Source organism: Leptonotus elevatus, chromosome 1 (genome assembly GCF_054856555.1).
Source record: "Leptonotus elevatus isolate MCC_2025b chromosome 1, RoL_Lele_1.0, whole genome shotgun sequence".
NCBI classification, from domain to species: domain Eukaryota; kingdom Metazoa; phylum Chordata; class Actinopteri; order Syngnathiformes; family Syngnathidae; genus Leptonotus; species Leptonotus elevatus.
Window position 1 is genome coordinate 16,815,040 of NC_141239.1, and position 22,649 is coordinate 16,837,688.

Genomic DNA, 22,649 nt, shown 5'->3' on the forward strand with positions numbered 1-22,649 from the left:
ACTTTCTCAGGGGTGCCACAGAATGTGAAATGGCTGCTTCAAATCAAAATGGACGACTTCCTGGTCCTTGAGACGCCACCCGATTGAACAGGTGTCAGGCGCTAATTTTTCAAACTTTCCATGGGTAACTACTTGAGTGAGTTTAAAGGCATTGTGATCGGGACCCCTAAAATTCTCACTCATGTTTGTTGCGGGTTTTTTCGGCCGTGTTGAGGCCCCCAAAAGCAGAATAATTGGCTAAAGGAATCATAATAAACCACGCTACCGGCCCGGTAATGAAATGACGACAAAAAAAGAGCCGAGACAAGTTGATTTTTCTTCCCAAGGTGCTTTTTGCTGAAACCAAAATCAGTGGCTCATGTACAAAAACATATTTCATGTCTGAAAAAGAACAATGGCTGTTTGACTCTGAATTCATCCTGGCTCTATTTACACTTGCATGTATGTGGTATGTACAAAAGCATGTCCAGGCCATATAAAGGGAGACCGTGTACTACAGACTTATTGCTGAACTAGATACGCTGCAAACCAGCTTACATTGAATTGTGTGCGTGTTCTTTTATAGGCCGAGCACTACGTCACATTCTACGATACAAAGAGATTCGTGGCACACGTCGACACGCACGAGAACAAAAACATGGCTCCAAAATGTGGAAGCGACACACATTCGCGACTCGACAATATTTTGTGTGCTTCTTGGTTACATAATGTCAACGCTGCATTCAAAACCAGGCTGGATTATAGACGTATATTCTTGGTCATATCACAGAATATAATCGTGTGCACGTCGCCATATGTTCGTGTGGCGATGCGGTGGCAGTTTACACGGTCGTTATATAGTCGATGCCCTTATAAAGCCACAAGTGGCGGCCGCTGGAAAGCCAGAGTGATATTTACAGTGTGCTTCATGCGTATTCCAAGTCCTGCACTTGTACTTGTACTTGTAGCGGCAGTTGTCTGCTCAGCCCGGTGGACCTTTTAAAAGCTGCCTTTGTCAGTAATAAGGAGAGAGAGAAAAGACCGTGGGGATTTTTGGGAGGGGCCAACAAAGACGCAAAGGAGTATAAGGGCCACACTGAAAAGAATGAAATTAAAGTTATGATTTTATAAATTATAAATTTATAATTTTATGTGGTATATTTTCGAGATTACAATGTTAATATTACCAGATAAAGTCATGAACAGTGTTTTCTATTATCTAGGCTAAATCTCAAATATATGTCAGATTTTTTTTTTTTAACATCAGTCAAAATATTGAGAGAATATTTTATATTTACGGTATCTATTTTTGGGGTAAACTTATTTTTTCCTCGATCAGTAGTAACATTACTAGTATAAAGGCCTAAAATGTTGGAATTTTGAGAAAAAAAGTCATACTTTCAAAATTATAGCTATAGTTTTACTGAAATTAAATTTCATATTTTAGTGATTTTTTAAAATCATTTTTCATGAGAAAAGTTTCAAGATTTCGAGAATAAAGTTATATATTCTCAAGCAAAAAGTTTTTCATTTTCAAAATGATTGTGGTAATATTACCAAAATAAAGTTGGATATTTTTTTTGGGGAAAACATTTATTCTTTAGAGAAAATAGTCATACATAAATATTTTTTTTAGACTTGTAATATTATGAAATGAAGTGTTATATTTTCAAGCAATGTAATATTAAGGGACTTAAAGTAGGACTAAGGAACTTTTCAACCTTAATAAAATATGTTCATAACTCTTCTGATGAAACATTGACTTAAAACTAGTTGAATGGTACCTTTGCCATGGCCTGAGGGGGTCGGTATCATTTTTACTGGCACAAAAAAAAAAGAGGAGGATGGTAGGAACACTGCCACACAAAAAACTACAAAAGTGCTGACTGCTTTATGGCATATGACCCTTCCCCCTTTCCCCATTCGTTACAAACATAGAAGTCAATTTAAATGTCAACGCACGATTATTGCCTACATGGCAGAAGCTGCAAAACAACTAAAAAGAAAAAAGAAAAAGGGAAGCTACCCGGATAAAAGGACAGCCAAGGATCACATTGGCCCGGCTTTCACTCGCTGGCGTGAGCTCAAAAACAACGCAATAGCGCTTGTCCTCATGGGAAATGTGGTCTTCCTTCAGGCATAACATTACCGCTTTTGTCCATATGGCGCCGCCATAATCAACGTAAACTGAAAGTTCCTTAGTGTTGCTGTAAGTCGTAAAATTGCGCAATAAACATGGTAAAACTATCAGAATAAATAAATATATATATATATATATATATATATTCTGGTAGTTTTAACAGTTGTAACAGTTGTCATATTGAGAATAGGCTTCTATTTTCATGAAAAACTTTTTTTTTTTCAATAAAAGTGTTATTATTATCAGAATAAAGTTGTATATTTGAGAATTTTTTTTCAAGATTAACGTGCTAATAGTAACACAATAAAGTCATTTTGAAGAAAAACAACTTTATAGACAAAAGTCATCTATTTTCAAGATTAGTCATAGTTTTATCCCCCCCAAAAAGTTGCATTTCATTTGAATTAAAGTCGTACAAATACCAGAATCAGGTAACAGGTTTTTGAGATAGAGGTGCATTTCCAAGGAAAAATAAAATAAAAAATAAAATATTCCAAGAATAAATTTTTATATTTTCAAGATAGAAAGTAATATATTTTCAAGATTAGTGTAATATTACCATAATCCATAATAAAGTCAAAGTCATATAGTTTTCCAAAATAAAAAGATAGATCTTTTTCAGATTAAAGTCACTATATTTGAGGAATGCCAATTTTTGATGGGGAAAAAAGATTTTTTTCCACAATATTTTTTTTAGATGGAAAGATAAATTTTGTTCAAATATGACTTTTAATCTTGAAAATGTGCATTATCATGGCAATATTATAATTTAAATCTTGAAAGTACAACTTTTTTTCCCCTCAAAAACATCCTATTTTCTTAATAATATATTTTACTCTCATAACAATACTTTAATCTCAAAAGTAGACAACTTTTTAGCTAAAACATTGTACTTTTTGAAAAAAAACCATGCATTTAAAAATAATTAAATTCATTGCACAAAGTAATACAAATAAAAAATATATTACATTAATTTTGCCATTGTTTTTCCCAATGTGGTTACTTTCTCCCAGTATTACAACATTAATCTCGAAAATATGACATTAGTGCCATAATGTAATGTTCTTATCGTTGTGGCCCTAAAACATCTTCAGTGGACAAACATAAGTTTGTCCACTGAAGACAGCCTGGGTGAATTTGTGAAATCCCTTTTACCGCATTATTACTGTTTGTTTATTGCATATCCGGTGATGAATAAGCCAACACCGCTTTACAAATATATACGTACTGTATTCTATACAGTATACGATGGAATATAGAAGCTGTCATAGGTGAGCCCATTATGGGGAATAGGTAGTTAACAGCTGCATGTGCTTTCCTCTCGATTTGGGCGCACGCGATTCATTTGTCTGTACAGAAGGAAAGAACACGCACGAGGAAATATTCAAAGACGCGGGCTGGTGATTCGACAATCATTCATAATCAACATGCACCACCTGTGGCGTCCATAACAGGCCCGAGACAACGTCGGTTGACTACGGGGATGATGACATCATCCATGAGCCGTGTGACCTAATGGAATATATTTCAAAGTTCATGTCAGTGATTTGAAGCAGGCGTGGGGAACCTTTTTTTATGCTGAATTAAGTCATACCATTTATGTAAATATGATGCAAGGATGTAACTCCTTTCATGCAATTTTTATACTGGTAGGAATTTACTATTATTAAAATTTCAAGTTGCATAAATGTCAATCTATTTGAAGCATTTGGTCCAAAAAATATCTACAGCTGCATCGTAATAAATTGGAATATAGATTAATTTAAAAAGTGAAACTCACATGTTTATGTTCAGAGTGCAATTTGTCATAATTTAAAAAAATAATCTTGAATTTTATAACTCACAGAAAACAAAAATTGATGAAAGTTCACCCTGTCAAGACATTTTAAGAAAATTGATTTAAAAGAAAAAAAAGAAAAGCTTTTGTGTGGGAACGAAAAGTACTTTCAAATCAGTTTTGTATGAATTTCACCTTTTAAATTGAATTATTTATTATGCGTATTTGTAGGTTAAATATTATGCCATACGGGTTCCCCATTCCTACTTTATGAAAAAACATATCCACATGAGGTATCCCCCGTATAATAACAAAATATCATATGCTGCCCCCTATTGGTCTGGTGTGCAAATAAGGATGGCACTTGGAGTAAATTGGCAAAATCAGTGATTCTCAAACTGGGGTTCGGGATGCCGGCGCGTCCGCAGGCTGCAGCTTGAAGGTCTGCAAAATAACGTGAAATAGATTATGTTGTGTCATAATTTTTTAAAATGTTTTTGCCAACTGAAATCCAACCGTTTACGAATATATTCATCAAGTATGTTCTTCAACGGGCAGGCAAGAAAGAGTGTCTCACTCGCACAAAAAATTCCCGCTTCAACATACCTGTAGTGACAAAACGACACCCGTAGATAAAAAGTTTGAGAACCACTGAGTTTATACATAACAGATACTGCATGTCTACAAACGGAAGAAACGTCAACATTCCTCACTCTGATTGGTCGTCACTGATTTGTCTCACCGACGCTGGTTGTGATTGGTCGCCACTCAGAAGAGGACTCACACATCCTCGTGCCGCTTGGTCCGGCTCAGGAATTTGTCCCGGCGGTGGCTCAAAGTCATAACCCAGCTGGGACTCCTCGGTGTGGGAGGGGCTGCAGTCAAAAGTAAAGTCCGATTGGTCCTCGGTGAACGAGGGGCTCTCCTGGAGCTCGGCCTCGCCCGGGCCGGTCGGGTTCGACACGTCGACGGGCATATCCTGGTACGCCACGTCCGGCTGGTCCTCCACTTGGTCCGGGGGTCTGGGTTCCCGCGGCAACGAGAGCCCCCGGTGGCGGATGCACAGCTTGTGGAGCTCCGTGACCTCGGAGATGCTGCTGGTGTTGCCGCTGTCGCGGAAACTGGCCAGCGGGGGGCGCACTTTCACGCCGGTCACCGTCACCGAGCCCTCGATGGCCTTACGTAGCTGGACAGGGGTTTTAGTCACATGACAACAAGGCTGAGGCACACACATACTGACGAGCAGCCCGATTTTCAGAAAGGACCCAATTATTGGTTTTCTGTATGAGATTATCCTGAATGATCATCCTGCGGTGTGGTGTTTAATTTTTCCTTTCCAATTTGCTCGCGAAGTGATTGTGGCCGATAGTCGTAAATGTCATTTGAGCATTTTAAATCCCCTTCCGATCAAGATTTGATTGTGTCTAAAAAAGGTGATCCGAAAATCGTAAATGTTAAACCTGTTCAATATTTACGATCGCAAATCTTTAGGTTTGTCAGTGATTTTTTTCCCCTTGTGTGTGGTGTCTTTCACATTTTATTGGATGTCTCCGAGAGATAACCTTGAGTGATTATTTCGTGGTGCGTGGCGTGTCAAGAAAGATTTTCCCTCCCCAGTCTGTTCCCTAAATGTTTATGACTGAAAATCCTAAATGTCATTTGAGCCTTTTATTTCCCTTCTGATGAAAGTCACCAAAAAGGCCAGATTGTGCCTAAAAAGGTGATCCGACAATCGTAAATGTTAAACCTGTTCAATATTTATGATAGCAAATCCTTAGGTGTGTCAGTGGATTCATTGTACAGATTTTCACACTTTATGGGATGTCTAAAAGATCATCTGGAGTGATTATTCTGTGGTGTGGTGTGGGTCAAGGGTGACATTTTCATCCCCAACCAATAAACGTTTACCCAGTCGAATATCCTTTTTACGTAGGTATGGGGACTCTCGCATCTCAAAAATCGGTTTTGATGCTAAAGATCGTTAGGTGTGTAGCCAGCCAAAGAGAAGCACAAACCTCTTTGAGAGACACGACACCGACCAGACGGCCCATGCTGGTCACGTAGGCGTGATCCAGACCCAGAAGAGAGAAGATGGTGTGGGTCTGCAGAGGGTACAAGATACAGGAATGATGCTGTTAACATAACGAGCTTGGTCCCACACAGTTTAGGTGGGCTGGTTTCACCTTATGAAGCGAGGTTTGCTCCACGAGCTGGAATGGAGCGGGGTCGATCTTGGAGTTCTTAAAATCTAGCGGCTGGTCCAGCTGCTGTTCTTGCCACTCGGCGATCTAAAACCAGAAAGGACATATCGGTACTACCAATACTTAGAAAAGTATTCTGTTTCTTTGGGTCTCACCTCAGTTGGGCTCATGCAGTCTTCTACTTCAGTTGAGTCCTGATGAAACAAAAGGAAATACTATATTCACATTACAAACATACTATTACTAATGAAGCGATCCCCCTCCATCGCTGGTTGCAGTTTCATGGTCCAGTTTGTAACTATTGCACGCATTACCACTGTTGACCAGTAGTTGGCGGCAGGCTATTTTGTTTGGCACGATGTACATTGGAAAGAAGAAGAATTAAAACAGAAAGTATTGTCCTAGTTTTTGCTGATGATTACTGAATGTCAAATCCTCTACAATCCCACTTTTTATGTCTACAAAAAGTGAACAGCTGTTTATAATTTTCGGGATGATTTTTGATATATATTATGGGATGATAAATGAAGTTTGTTTGAAAAAACAACAACAATATTTGTTACACTGTGCAATATTGCTTTTCCACTGCTCTTGCTCTCTCTCAGTATATTATGTGTTTATATTCATTTAAAATGTATGCTTGTTAAAAATAAATTAAGGGTCATAAACACTATAAAAACATGTCTAGGGAGTATTCAAATAGTGTATTTCTATATGGGGGAATCCACTTGGTGCGGGGGTGGTCTGGAGGGAACTGGAATAATAATAAGAAACTTGTAAATTGTAAAATATGTTTTTGGGGGAATTTTAAGATGAATTGAAGTTTCTAAAAGCTAAACTCAAAGAAAAAAGACATCATGGAATGATCAGAATGATCTTGCAGAATACACACACACACGCACGCACGCGTGCACATTTTGCTCATGCGCCACAAGTACTTTGGTCCTCCAGTAGCCGGCCGGGTGTGTCGCAAGGCAACGGTTACCAGGCAACAGACAAGACAATCTTACCGCCATGGAGATCCTCACGCGTTTGGGCTTCCTTCTTTCACAAGGGGCCGCCCCGGACGGGCTCTTTCCATCGGGAAAGAGGGTCCAAAGGATAGTGGACGCATGACAAGACAAAGACAACATGAGGGACAGAGGACAGTTTGAGGCGGGGGAAAAAAAGTCTCCTTCGGTGAGGGAAGTGTTGCTGACAGCTTGAAGGAAACAAAAAGAAGCTACTGATATCAACAGCCAAAAATCTTCACTCCGACATTCGCTCACTTCAAGCTGAACTCACTTCGATCTTACTCGGTCAAAAGTGACCTGCCCACAGCTCACAATTGCGCCACAGTGTGTGACCTCAAAGTTTTAAAGTAGGGTTTTAAACGAGAGTTAGTGTTTTAAATTAAGGCTTGAAAGTAGGGGTAGGATTTCAATGTAGGTTTTTAAACTAGGGTTTGAGATTACCGTTTGAATTAGGGCTCGGATTTCAATGTAGGGTTTTGGGGTTTTAAACTAGTGTTGGGGTTTCAAATTAACCTTAGGGTAAACCATCATATTTCAAATTAGGGTTTAAAAGTAGGGTTAGGGTTTCAAATTGTTTTTTTTTTAAATTGGAGTGGGGTTTCAAGTTAGGGTTTAAAAGATGAGTAGGGTTTCAAATTGGTGTTTGAAATCAGGGTTAGAATCTCAAATTGGGGTTTAAAATAGTTTTGAAATTTGAATTTAAAAATAGGAGTGCGGTTTGAAATTAGTGTTTCAAAGTAGGGCTAGGGTTTCAAATTCGGGTTTCAAATTAGGATTAAGCTTTTTAATTAGTGTTTCAAAGTGGGGTAAGGGTTTCAAATCAGGAGCAGGGTTTTTAAAGAAGGCTTAAGGTTTCAAAATAGGGTTTAAAATTGGGGTTAGGGTTTCAAAGTAAGGTTAGGCTTTCAAGTAGGGCTGTTGTGGCAAATAATGGGATACATTTACTACATGTATTAAATGTGGAACAAGTGAGTTGCTGCCACAGTTTGTTCTCACCTCTTGCATCTCCTTGTCTCGGTCAGCACAGGAAAGCATCTGAGAGCCTTTGAGGGAAAAGACACAATCAGATTTTCCCATTTGATGCGAATCGCATGGCCGTGACGTACCACCAGGTGTGTTGGCGTCGCCGACGGCCGGCGCGCTTTTGAGCGCCGATTTGAGAGGACGGCGAACGTTGGAGACGGCCGGACCGAAGGAGGACGACTCCTCTGTGGAGATCTGGACGAAAGACGAATTAACAAAAGGGAAACGCACACACCCACGACATGCACATGCACACATGAAAAAGGAGGACATGCAAATGGACGGGAGACAGCACAGGTAAGGGCACAGACCACGAGAGACATACAAGACAAGCGCGTTAATGTCAACTGGCACGACATTTGAACACTTTACAATACGATGAAAGTAACCCGGGTCCCGGCCAATTAATTAAAAAAATACATGAAATAACTTCATTTTTGGTCCCTTGGAGCTTGCAACAGTCAAGATATGAATTACAGGTCGAACATTTAAATATTTTACAATACTTTGCCCTTTAGTATTTGTTCAACTTTACAACAGAAATAACATATAATTGGGTGGAGGGAATATTCTGTGTTTCCCACACCATGTTAAGACTTGGGCGGGCCACCCAAGTAAAGTGGCCACCACCCTAGTAGATTTCCAAAAATATCAATAAAAAATATAAAAATTAAAAAAAGTGTCGTGACCAGATATACCGCATGTAACATTAGTTCACTGTCACTCACTTGTGGATCATGAGGTTATAGGATACGCAAGTAGCAGGAATGGGAAAATCCCCCCACCACCCCCACCCCACCCAAGTAGATTTCAAATCTATGGGAAACACTGATATTTAATTTTTTTGACTGAGTTTAATGTGTAAAAAAAAAGGCCTGATTTCTGCCCATTTTAAAAGCACTAATATCGCCCAATTTATCCGGCGGGCCTTCCTCGTAACCCAAAAACTTGTATCTCAAATCATCCTTCCTCTTTGAAGTGAATGGAAATGCAACACATCCATTTAAGCCTCCCCAAAAACGCAACAAAAATGGTTGTAATGTGTAAATTACTAAAATAGAATTCTATAATATTGTACTTTACAAAATTATAAATAGAATGTAAAGAATTGTTTTCGGCACATTTTTTGCATCACTTCAATGGACATTGTGCTGCTCCTTATGGTGTGCACACCGTGGCCACCTGGGGGCACTACAACACAGACGTAAAAGCGAGCAAAGAACAGTTTCATCACGACGTAATTTGTTTTCTGCAGGAATATTGGACTTTTTGCTAAATTGGTTTGAAAAATGCGACCGCGTTAGCATTGAGCTAGCGGTTTTACAGCAAAGTTATGCTTGTTATTTTGTTTTGTTTTTACATCCATCCATAATGTTGTAAATCTCAAGACAAAGTCCAAGACAGACCAAAGCTACAGAAAGAAGAGACAGCGCTGAAGTCTTGAATCTTAGATGAGCTCACTTGGCAAGAGGATAAAAATATGTGTCACTGTCATTCGTTTCGATCTTGGAACTGATATTGTATTAATCTTGTGGTACAAAGATACCAAGCTGAGAACAAAGTGAATTTCCCGTCTAAGTGACAAGCACACCGATAATCGCCATCGTTTTGGGGATGATAATCGTGATAAATAATTTTCATATCTAGTTTAAATCCAAAGCACTTACCACCACCGTGTTGTGTTGCACATGCTCCATCTGTGCCTTTACCTCCTGCTACATGCAGCTCACATGCTGTGTCTTAAGTCTACTCCCCAACCCGTGTCAGGAGTCAGGCTCCGCCCCGGACCCGCCCTCACTCTCGAACCCTCGCTTCCACACCTCTTGGGTGCTCACCAGGAAGCGAACCCCTTGATGAGCGTTGGCGTCGCGCGGGGAAGCGGGGGCGCTGTCGCTCGTCAGACTGGTGAGGCTGGTCAGGTTGTCGTTGGCGTCGCCGTCCAGGACCAGCTGCCGCAGGTGGGTCAGGCGGCGCTGGCGACTCAGCTGCAGCGAGAGCAGAGACTGCAGCTGAAGCTTCTCGATGGAGCCCAGGAGGATCATGGAGTCTGAATGGAAATTGGCCAAGGGGATGTCACGTGGGCTTGCATGACATTAACATTTACAGTCCCTGGAAAGTGACAATAAATACTGTACGTCGTCTAATTTGATACACCACATAGAAGGGAGTTGTTAACAATTATGTCTAACTTGAATATTTACAAAACAAGTATATATAAAAAGTGCTACACAATATGTTTGAGCCTCGAAAATAATCCCACTTAAAACCTCCCGTGACTGGAATATATCCCATATATGGGTCATTGTGGGACTTTTACACACTTGCAAGTTGCAACAATGAGGCGCTCTAAAGCCTGAAGAAGATACGGCCCATATTATGGCTGTCAAATTGGACTTAAAAAACAAAACAAAACAAAACTCCCATTCCCCACTATCCCGCATTTCTCTGCATGTCGTGCATGCACTCACAGCCAACAACGGGACGCTCTAAAGCAGTAATGCGAGCCTAAAGCTCGGGTCCACATTCTGGCTGCCAAGTAAAAGTTGGACTTAAAAAAAAGAAAAGTTTCCAATCACTGCTCGCTCCATGTTAAGGTTTTAACTGTTGACATGTAAACAAATCCAACCAAATATGTAGAAATAGTAACATAGAGACAAGCAATTTCCTTTACTAAGCTTTTTTTTACAGTAACTTGAACAATGGTTGAATAAACTACAGTCTTATACTTGATGTCTGATTATCAATATATAATACACAAAAATATGAAGAATTAGCCAATTATGTAATATTTTTAAAATGTTATCCCATTAAAGTCTACTTATAATGAAAACATGAAAAAAATATTTTGTAATTTCTAAAAAAAAAAAATTATTTTTATTTTTTTGGAATGCCCAATGTTGTCATTATTGGCTGTTGTGTTGAATTTGAAGGGCACAATTGACTTCATTCCATTTGGGATTGAGCCTGTGAGATTACAGAAAATGTGCATCAGTACAGTTGTCGTGTATCATTTATTTAACAAAATGAGTTTGACATCACACCCTCACACCCTCATCACATCCAAAACGCCACATATCAATTAATTTCATCACATTTTGTTGTCTTCTAACACAACATTATTTGTATTTTGATCCCTGGGGTATTTTGCCGAAAGTTATCAAACAACTTCAACTGATTTAAATTGCGAAAAAAGAAAAAGAAAATGCATAATATTATCATCCTTCCTTACCTCGAGATTCAACCAAGGCGAGCGTCTTGAGCTGACCGCTCAGCATCATCTCCTGCAGCTCGCGATAGGACGAGGTGAGTGTGATGAAGCGCACATCCCGCACCATGATGTCCTCCACGCGGATATTATACTTCCTGCAACACGGGAGGGGAAGAGACCAATGAATCGGACAAGATTAGCCCTTTTCAAAACAGATGATTTTTTTTTGCAGATTTTTCGCCCGGTTGCAAGTTCATTAAAATTCAAAAGTAAAACAGTCCTGTAATTTATATCTTTGTAGTTTAAACATTCAGGGACCCCAAAACAATAATTACTGTATTTGAGTAATTATCTATTTTTTAAATTAATCAGCCATTTAATTAGTTATTGGAATTTTTTTCCTGGAAGACTGCAGAAATTTGAGAATATTTCCCGGTGAGAAAGTTAGGGTATAGGGCAGGGTTCACCAATTCCGGGCCTCGAGGTTCAGAGTCCTGCAGGTTTTAGATGTTTCCGCCTACCAACACACCTGATACTAGCTGATTATATGAATCAGGTGTGCTAGTGCGTGGAAACTTTTAAAACGATCGAAAATTGCTGAACCCTGGTAAAGGGGATATATAAACAAGGTCTCTAAATAATTCGTTGATTATCAAAATAATTGATTAATTTGATAATCAATTAGTTGTTGCTGCACTTCTACTTTGCTACTTAGTTGGCTTATAAATTGTACTGTACTACTTTTTTAGTGACCACCGATTGTTTACTACTTTTTCGAGGAAACCAAAGGGCATAGGTGTCAAACTCCGGTCCTGGAGGGCCGCAGTCCTGCATGTTTTGGAGGTTTCCCTCTTCCAACACTAGCTGATTCCAATCAGAAGGATCATTATCAGGCTTATGAAGATCTTGCTGATGAGCTGATCATATATCAGCTGTGTTGGAGAAGGGAAACATCCAAAACCTGCAGGACTGCGGCCCTCCAGGACCGGAGTTTGATACCGTACATCCAAACAGCAATGCAAAATGGCCACTTTATACAAGTCAGCCTGGAGACTCACTCGTGATGTCCCATGCCTAACTCGGGAAGATAGGGCAGCTTCTTGATGCGGATGATGGAATCGTACAGGGACGGCTGGAGCGACTGGGCCACGGCGTTGGCCAGGATCACTGCGATCATCACGGGCAGGATGTGCGAGATCTGACCGGTCAGCTCAAAGACGATGACCGCCGTGGACACGGTGTGGGTGACGGCCCCGGACAGCGCCGCAGCACCTGCCCAAGGAGGGGGAAAATAAGAAAGAAAAAAATAAAATGAAGAAAGTTGGACTCTAAAACATAAACAAAATAATTAGAATTAGAATATTGTATATCAAAATGTACAACCAAGCCGTGTAATTTCGTCAAACAAAATCTGTTATCTTTATGCTAACATATAATATAAAATTCCATTGACAGGCTAATGGAAATGAGCATGAAGGTTCAATATAAATCTTCAAACAACTGCTATTTTAATGTCTGCTGCACACCACGTGACCGACTACTATTTTTCATGAGTGGCCGACTATCAGCTGGTGGTTTTGCTGAGATTCAAAATTTGGGAACGGTGTCGCAATGTTGCAGATATTAGTCAATCAAAAATGTCAAAATACAGTACATACAAGACAAGTGTATGTTATACTTTGCAATAATACTCAACTATATTTACAATTTCATATGTACCTGCGGCTAGAAAGCAAAGTGTGGAGAGTCTCTGTTGCCGTGCAGTGAATGAGGTGTTTGCTCATTGCCAACAGCTTCTCAAAATATCCTCACTCTCTCTTTGCGGAAATCTATTTATTTCTCTCTATACGGTGGGCTAACACAAACGGGGAAGTCACGCGTTTTCTTCGTCAAATGGGAAAGACAGACAGCCTTGTGCCGAGACCATAGTGATTTTATCTACAAACCATTTTCCACTTTCTGGTCTGCCTTTGATGTAATGTTGAACCTAAGCGGGATCCATTTTAATCAGTCACATCCCATAAGCTGCGATGAAGTGATAAAAATGGCAGCAGATTGCGAAGTGATTCCTGAAAATTGTCTATGAAGCCAAATTAGCTCCAAGATGCTGGAGATGCTCACCCACTACGGCATAACCGCCGGGAACTATGGGATAGACGCTGCCGTCGGCATGGATACCATCAGGAAACATGGCAGCCATGATCTCCCCAACCAGCCTGCCAAATGCTGCACCTAACAACCGCACACGTTCACAACATGATGTATTTCAAAATGATGTTATAAAGAGAAATAATTTATGCAGGCTTGGACTCACCAATGAGGAAAACTGGCATGAAGGCCCCACATGGGACGGGCATGGTGGTGGCCACGGCCGACATCCAGAACTGAGAGTGGACATATGGAAAATTTGACATTTTAACCGCTTTCAGATTGAGAGTTTATGTCAGCTCATTGCCACTCACCGTCAAAATAAACGTAAAATAAAGAATTATCTTTATTTTACTTTGTTTTAAAATTGTATTTATTTTTAGATTATTATTTTTAGATATATTTTATATTATTATTATTATTTTATTTTTATTTTTTACATTTGTTCTTTTACTTTTTTTTAGTCTTTTTTATTTTACTTAATTTTATTTTTACTTTCTGTATTTATCCAAACCACGTTACCATAGTCGTATGAAAATCCGCTAGCTGAATGCTAACACACAATGCAAAATGCAATAGGCAGGCTAACAAAACTAGATGTGAAATGTAAATGAACCTTTAAACAACTTGTATTTGAGCAAAAGCAACTCACGCAGACAAAACATATAGGCAAAATGCATGTTCTCTATCCTCTGCCAAAAACTTCTCTTCTTCTGCTTGATGTAAGTCTGTAAGTGATATTCTGCCCTCTGGTGGCCAAAGCCCCCACGACAATAACCATGACTTTAAAATATTTATAAATGCTATTTGTGTGTGTTTATTATGATTGTACAATCATAATAATGCAGCTCTATTTTTTTTTAAATTACAAACATGTCACAAAAAATGTTGTTGGTGTTTTTTGAGGGCGCTGAAACTTGATTTGTGGTTCGCAACTGAACATTTTCAGTTGACAGCAGAGGGCGGTATAATGGCAAAAATATCAGATGGATGAAAACAGATGGATTAATCTTCTTAAATCTTATTCCACAAATGCAACATTAATCAGAATACCATCTTTAGACTAGAGGGGGAAATATGTAGCATATTATAGCAAACAGTTTTGCCTTGAGTTCCCCTTTAAATGACATAAGAACTGTTTTAAGTTGTGAAAAACGGCATAAAAGAGTTTGTCTAGAACGCACCTTCATGACGATGAAGAGGATGAGCGTGATGAAGACGTTGACCTGGGGGTGCTTCCAGGCGTGGTGGTGGCTGATGTAGTCGAACTCCTCGGCCACACCTTGGCGGCACCACGTGCGGTTGTCGAACAGCGCCGTTAACGACTCGTGCTGCGTCAGCTGAGCGAGGTCACAAACACATTGGTGCACATTTTCTGTAATCTCACAGGCTCAATCCCAAATGGAATGAAGTCAATTTTGCCCTTCAAATTCAACACAACATCCAATAATGACAACATTGGGCATTCAAAAAAATGTATAATTTTTTTTTCATGTGTTTATTATAGGAAGATTGTAAGGGATTTTTTTTAAAAAATAGATTACATAATTTGCTAATTCTTCATATTTTTATGTATTATAAATTGATTATTAGTAAAATTGTAATAAACTATTTTATTATTAAATTAAACTTTCAACATTTTTAACACAATTTTATTCACTGATTTGATTAAATAATTGTTAAATTCACATAGAAGAATGGCAAAATATTATTAAAATGATTATTTACAAATGTAACTGATAAATAAAAAATAAAGATGCACTATCATTTTATTATCAAATAAACCATTTTAAGTTTCCAACCGTGTTAAATGTCTGTAATCGGTTTTCCTAAATAATTAGTTAATTTGTTCTAACTAAATTATAGCAACAAAAAAAAAAATAGGATGAATTTTTATTGATCATTAAAAGCATTTTTCATAATTAAATAAAAACTATATTCATGCATATGTAAATTAACTACAATGATTAAGAAAGGGAATGAATTGATATTGCATCAATAAAAACTATTTTATACACAGGTAACATTTTAACAAATTCTGTTAAGTAATGAGTTAATTAACTCTATTTCATAAAACAGTATTTAATGAATAATTGGATAATGAATTATATTATTTTATTAATTTATAGACGGAATTATTATTAACATTTTACTTTTTTTTTTTTTTTTACTATTCGGTGACTTGTAACAAGTTTCCATTTTATAAATCAAACATTAGGCCGTTGAGCACAAACGTCTGTAAAATTGTCAGTGCAGTTGATATTTAGTTATTTTAAATTAGTAATCAATCACCCCCCAAAAGGGGGGGGGGGAACGGCATCCTCACCTGGCCCGCCATGAACTGCCCAAAGCCCGGCGGGAACGTGAGTGTGGACACCAGCAGGGTGACAAGCGCCGGATACGCCAAACGCCTGACAGGAAGAGATGGACTGCGAGGTCATTAATGGGTCCGCTCAGCATCCAGGCAGGGTGAGATTTTTATTTTTCAAGCACAGGTGGTGAGGGAGCAGCGTCCGCAAATAGCGTCTGTGTGATGTGTGAGACTAACTGACCCAATTAAAACGCCGCCAGGCCAATTTTAAGCACAAATTTGGGGCCACTGAGCGCAATTTTTAGCCCTCAGCAGCACATTTAAACCTCAATCGATTTCAATGTGGCTTCTCTTCATGCCACTCCAAATTGGACCTGCAACTTCAGAAAAAATATTTAAAAAAATCAAGTCTAGTCGGCACAAGGCTGCCGTATGTGGACGGGGTGCACACATACCGATTTGGAACATTTCACTGATTTTTAAAATGTGAGAGACACCACGCGATGAGTAAAAAAAAAGGGCACACGTTCTTACTGCTCTTATTATAAGTAATTATAATAATTAAGTATAATATAAGTCAAGTCAAGTGGTGTTTAGTACTCGACGTGACTAGCACAGCACAGCACACACATAAATCTGCACTCACATAATCGCAAATGTTGAACATGTTTAACATTTACGATTATCAGCCCAAGCGGTTTTTGAGCATATCAGGGAGGGAGGGAAAACAACATCACTAAACACAACCACAGGATAATCACTTGGGATAATCTTTTAGACACCTGATAATCGAGCCGTTGCTTATTTTTATCGGAAGTGATAACATGCTTAAATTCGGCCTGATTATCGATATGTGTGTATTTGATTTGGATGGCTATCATGCAGTTTCATGCCCACAGTTGGGCCTAACTTTATTAGCACACACATCATTAATATTGAACAGGTTTAACATTAACGATATGCAACCTGATTTAAAAAAAAATTCTGGGGAAAATTCACACTTAACACACCCCACACCACATGATAATCAATCAGGATGATCTTTTAGAGACATCTGATCATCTGATTTTTGCTGACTTTGATGAGAATCAACTAATGTCCAATTAAAGTAATCAGAGGACGGATTATCAGGCATCTCTAAAATATTATCCTGTGGTGTGTGCTGTGTCAAGAGTGATTTGCCCCCCCCCCCCCCCCCCCCCATTGATACAGTAATTTCATACAATTGAATTTAAATTAAAAAGATGTACTATACTGTAAAAAAAAAACGAGTGTGATATTGATTTGTGTTCAGGTCATTTTTCTGCCCCGAGATGGCATAATTGCATTTGTAAGACATTGGTGACAGGTCAGTGCGTTTTTCTTTTCATATTAAGAGCTATTGAATATTTAACATGAAAGAACTTGTGAAATTCTGCACATTTTTAAAATTGTAAAATACAACTTGACCCCAGTTTCCAAAAATATATGCATTATTATTACATTTATTACTGCTGAGTTTTGACGTGGACGTGTCTGCTGCGTTGTGACTGGAATTCTCCCAGTACGGGCTTTCCAAGTAAGGGGCGGTCATTCATCTCACGTTAAAAAAAAATGGTGGCGTTAAAGGAACTTCATATTAACTCAAAATGAATGCACTAATTTTGACACCCCGAGTTAAGATGGTTAAAATCAGTGCGTGGGTACCCAATTTGAAAAATGTTGTTACGCTGATTGACGATCTTGTTAGAAAACAATTAGGTTCTCTCTCTGATAAAGCTGAGTAATCCCTGGGGTCTGGGCGACATACTGTTCGCCGTGCTGCTTTTGTGCCGATTAAACAATTAAGAGGGCTAGTGTGAGGGTGACACTCAATTGCGTGTAAAGGATGAGATACTTACTTCCTCAGCAAGAGCTTGTTAATGGTCTTCTGCTTCCTCATGCACTCCACGATGAGCCGGTTCAGGTAGACAAAAAGGGCGCCGCCGAAACCGCAGGCGATCCTAAAAACACAACACAAATGATATCGGACACTCCAGAAACCCGGTGACTCGTCTTTGTGTTCATCCCATGAGTTTTGCTATTTCTTATTATTTATTGGTATACAGGGATTGGTACTGAATGAACCCTGCTGCTAGTAAAAAAAAACAAAAAAAACTATAATCCCAAAACATTTTACTACTATTTCAAATGAATCTTACTACATTAATTACATTACAAATGGCTGACAAACGATTCTTTTTAGAAAATATGCACCTACATTTACAAGACTCTCCTGACTTTCACTAACGACCCAGGCTAAACTTAGCTCCTCCCCGACATACAAAACTTGTCTTTTATGCTGCAGTCACACCGCATGGTAAATGGTAAATGGGCGTCTTTTTATATAGCGCTTTCATCTACACCATATGGTGCCTTACCTAACTAAGCGCTTTACAATGTCTCACATTCACCCATTCACACACAAGTGGTCGGCTGGGAGCAAATCGGGGTTCAGTGTCTTGCTCAAGGTCACTTCAACATGGTCACGAGAGGATCGATCCAACAACCTCACGGTTGGGAGATGACCACTCTTCCACTGAGCCGTGCCTTACTATTTGACTGCTCTAAGTTGAATTTTTCTGTAAAACGGACACATAAAAAAGGAGAATTTAATATTATATGAAGGAACACTGTATTGAAAAAGACAACTGTGTAAAATGGAGTAAGCCATCGGGGAAAAAAAAGTCCATTTCAAGCCCGGCTCATCAAACACAAATCCAGTCAACTCGACAGGAATGCAAATGAGGACGCTGAAAGGAAGGAAAACGTCCTTCGGCGGAAGGCAAACACTCACCCCAGGATGGCGAAGGCGGGCAGCTCCTGAAGGTCGAAGGGGAAGTCCAGACGGAAGCGAGTCTTAAAGAGAGCAGTGATGGTCTCTGAGGGGAAACAAATGAGTTTAGTTAACAAATGTGACCGACGCACATCAGCTACTTTATAATGAAATTCAGTTCAAGTTGGTGAAACAATTTGACTCCAAAGCAGACCTTCTCAAATACTGTAGTGGGGGTGGGGGGGCTGTGCAATATTAAGGTGTGACCCCGTGAGACCCCAATTTGCTGGAATAAAGTGTAATTGTACATCCACTACAGTAGGTGGCTGTAGTGCTCACATTTTCTTTTCTTTTTTTCTTTCTTATTTTTGATGCACTTCAAATCTTTTCTGGTACAGACTAAAAAAAAACAATGTCGATCTATATATCTTTCTTTTTTTGTTTTCCTGAATGTTAACAAGGATACAGTGTTATGCGGACGTGCATGTAGATCGATTTTATATACAAATAATATTCATAGTGGCGGCAGAGAGTTGCAGTGGTGCAAAATGTTTTTCTCTTTCTAAGAGTGAGTAAAAGAAAAATGATTGAGAAAGTAAAACAAATTGTTTCAATAGAAATGAAACACTATGTAATGTCCCATCACAATGATCATGGCCACGATGATTATGATTATCTGTATCACAACAATGTTCATGCATGTATTTATTTATTCAACAAATGTCATTTATGTAATCAAGCTATAATTATTTAGCCCCCCACCCCCCAAAAAACTGTATTATGCTTTAAAAAGCCTTCCTCGTTATTGTACTTCATAAAAACATTCTTTGCAGAGGATAAGGAATATATGCTAGTTGTGAGTATTGTTATATTATCTGAGTCTACAAGTGTTGCTCTTCCATTTGTGCCGGAATATTTATTCATTCGTTCCCCGAACCACTCATTTGTTGTTTAAGTGGTTATAAAACTGCAATATTAAAGCTACTGTATTCGTTAGCCCGTCTCCAGTGTTTTCCATTATGGGTCAGCATTACTCTAGCAGACTTTTTTACGCAAAGTTATGGGTTTGTTTTAATTTCAGAATGCATTATTTTGTTTGTTTTATGTTTAGTTTGACAGTACATTTCAGCTGGAAGTGGCATTGAACAGCTTGAAACTAAAATAATAAATAGAAAGAAAGAAAAACCAAAAAGAAAGAAAGAAAAAAGAAAATCCTGATTAACCTGTGTATCCACTTTTTGACGCAGATGTGTACTTTGGCTCAGTAAAGGAAACACCTTCTTTTTTTTTCTTCCAACCCTTGTTCGATGGTACACAGTCTTAAAAAGACCAGTTGTTGCTCACAGCGTCAGATGTCCTAAATATTTTTGATTGCCTAATTTAGCCACAGTCCATGATTGATTCTGTGTGGGTTTTTTTCAGAATCAATGCCGAAAAGGAATCGTACAAGAAGCGATTGTTTTGAAACAATATTGACGGTCGTGACCAACAGGGCCCGTGCAATGTTCCAGACACAAATGGTTCACGAGATAATAAGAATTGATTCTTCGCGCTCGCGTACCTTCCTCCTGGTTCAACACGGCCAGCACTCGGAAGATGAAGGCACTGAAGGTAGCAGCGAAGAAGCCCCTCCAGTAGTTCCTCACGGCGAAAAACGTCGACGTGACCTCGATGCTGAACAACACCCCTTTGGCGAACACACACAAATACACACACACACACACACACACACCTCTGACGTTCTCGCACAGCAATCGTTGATACAGCAAAAGTATAAGATTGATCGAACGTGTAGTGGTCAATGTGCATTTCTAATGAAGTCAGCGAATTGTTTCATTGACATTGTGAGTCTAAACAGCCCAACTTAAAAAAAAAAAAAAATACTCATTATGTAGCATATTGGTTTCAATTGCTTGTACTGTATAAAGAAGACCATTTAAGCCATTATTCAATAAATCCATTTTGAGGCCCGGTGCTAGTAGGCCCTTTGTCCTCACTAGTAAAACAATTCAGTCCCCTGGTAGAACTATCGTCTTATTAGTAATGTTTTTTGGGTTTTTTTCTGCTTCTTTTATTATTATTATTATTATTTTTACACCACTGTCCAACATTGACAAGGTATGGCATGGCAAGAGCCTACTAGGACGTGGACCTTTAGCTACAATCAAGAATATTAAAGAAATGCTTTGATCCATACCTTAAACTACCTAATAGTAGAACGGTTGACTTACTAGTAACATATTTACCACTACGGCCTTTCACTACTGAATGACATTTCTGCACACTAGTAGTGCAACTACGCTACTAGTGAGGCCAAATTACTAGTTGGCATTGTGGTGTTACTAGTGCAAGCAGATTCATTTACCAATAAGGTTGAATTAATTACATAATACTAGTAGGCTAAAAGTGTCACGAGTAGTGTAAAAAACATTGCCGGTAAGACACAATTGCCCTATTAGTACACGCACCCTAAAGTGGAGATCAAGAATATGGAAAAAACTGTTCAGACGGCTTTCCATAGATGTCATCTTACCTCCGATAGGTGCAGCAAAGCAGCATCCCACGCCCACTGCGCAAGCAGCCGATAGCATTTCCGTGTTTCTCAACTCGTTCTGTACGATCGGCGTCAGATACACAACAAAAATAAAAAGACATATGCAGGTAGTCCTTGGTTTATGACCGCAATGACTGAACCCAAATTATTTTGGAACATCCCATAGTCTATGCAAGATCATAATTACCGTAATTGAAAAAAGGGTGTCCCTGATGTGTGGACATGTACAAAAAATACATACATGGTTAACCTTATAGCATAATTGCCCAAGTCGTTTTAAAATGACTGTCACAATAGCAATATCAAATAAGTGCTTACCAAAAATGGTTTTCTTAATTTTTTCCCTATATTTCTGTGAACATTCTCAGCTGAATCAGGACAACTGGACTCCTCTTGTTTGCTGACTTTGTTGTGTTTTTACTTGTTTTTCAGAAAGAAAAAATATATATGACTTCGGCAATCATGCTATTAGGCTGACGATATTTTCAAGAAATAAAATTTGTAGTCCCATTTTATTCAGTTAGAATGTTTACAAATAACATCTCCAACATTTGTGATGCAAAGGTCAATATTGTTTGGAGTGGCGTTGCTAGCTTGCATGCCCCCCCCCCCCCCCCCACACACACACTCTAATGCCCACCCCATCAACTTCCTCCTCTACATCATTGCTAATGGCAGTGTAAGCTGGCACAAACACTCTCCATTTTCCCACAAATTAGCAAAAAATAACATGAACATTTCTTTATGGGATTATATCGTTAAAAAAAATCTGTATACTGTAAAAGTACCGATATTTACAGAATGCAAGGTATGAAATAATATGTCGTGTGTCATAATGAATGCGTATTGCTACAGGTGTGTACTATTATGTACAGGCTGCGTTCTCGCTGTGAACTGGCTCAGATTAAGGCTAATAAAACGTCATTATTGCACATGCAATGAAACCTAAAAATAGAAAATACCAAAAAAGGCTATAAGGTCATAAAACAAAACAACAACAAAAAAGTGTTACTCCTTTATTTGTACAGAAATTCTCAATTTCTCCAACAGGGGGCGCTAACTCCGAAGATTGACATTGTAATGTATCACGTATTCACCTTTCCAAAAATGTCCCTCCTTCGCTGTTAGTGTGCTCGTCTAATTTACAAATACGTATATATTTGACAAATATATCAAACATTTCTGCGGCCCCGCCTCCATGCGGCTCCGTGTGATCGCACACTTCGCACGTGCCAATTACCGCCACTGGCTTTTTGCAAGATTCCCATTAACTTGATGCGATGCACATTGACAGCAATTTAAGCCCATTCACTCGTTACACGTTCCGTCAAGCGTGATTTTCACTGACTTCACTTTCTCCTTTATTACATTTATCACATGAAAAGGTTAAATAACACGTATAACATGTTTTTCAATCATGCTCCCCAAAGAACAACGCATCAACCTTTGCAACAAAAAAAATTGGAAATCTATAATCGATGTTGAAAATGTAATTTCTTGA

The 22,649-nt window shown here is 38.8% G+C and overlaps 1 protein-coding gene across 7 annotated transcripts in view; it reads right to left on the reverse strand.

Annotated features, from left to right (window-relative positions):
- Window positions 1-320: 320 nt before the first annotated feature.
- The window catches only part of clcn2a (chloride channel, voltage-sensitive 2a), a 76,473-nt gene continuing 54,144 nt past the window's right edge, over window positions 321-22,649 (reverse strand). For 4 of the 7 annotated variants that reach the window (XM_086078228.1, XM_086078187.1, XM_086078194.1 and 1 more), the window contains 18 exons: window positions 21,128-21,206; window positions 20,156-20,281; window positions 18,616-18,700; window positions 17,681-17,782; window positions 15,816-15,918; window positions 14,674-14,829; window positions 13,656-13,725; window positions 13,463-13,573; window positions 12,400-12,613; window positions 11,363-11,496; window positions 9,954-10,180; window positions 8,217-8,328; window positions 8,107-8,153; window positions 7,108-7,170; window positions 6,253-6,291; window positions 6,080-6,184; window positions 5,912-5,998; window positions 321-5,082 (listed from right to left, as the gene is read on the reverse strand). In XM_086078228.1, the coding sequence (XP_085934354.1) occupies window positions 4,606-5,082; window positions 5,912-5,998; window positions 6,080-6,184; window positions 6,253-6,291; window positions 7,108-7,170; window positions 8,107-8,153; window positions 8,217-8,328; window positions 9,954-10,180; window positions 11,363-11,496; window positions 12,400-12,613; window positions 13,463-13,573; window positions 13,656-13,725; window positions 14,674-14,829; window positions 15,816-15,918; window positions 17,681-17,782; window positions 18,616-18,700; window positions 20,156-20,281; window positions 21,128-21,206 (2,337 nt within the window). In that variant the 3' untranslated portion in view covers window positions 321-4,605. The remainder of the gene's footprint in view (window positions 5,083-5,911; window positions 5,999-6,079; window positions 6,185-6,252; window positions 6,292-7,107; window positions 7,171-8,106; window positions 8,154-8,216; window positions 8,329-9,953; window positions 10,181-11,362; window positions 11,497-12,399; window positions 12,614-13,462; window positions 13,574-13,655; window positions 13,726-14,673; window positions 14,830-15,815; window positions 15,919-17,680; window positions 17,783-18,615; window positions 18,701-20,155; window positions 20,282-21,127; window positions 21,207-22,649) is intronic. The other 3 variants (XM_086078219.1, XM_086078210.1, XM_086078201.1) reach the window with 3 other exon arrangements.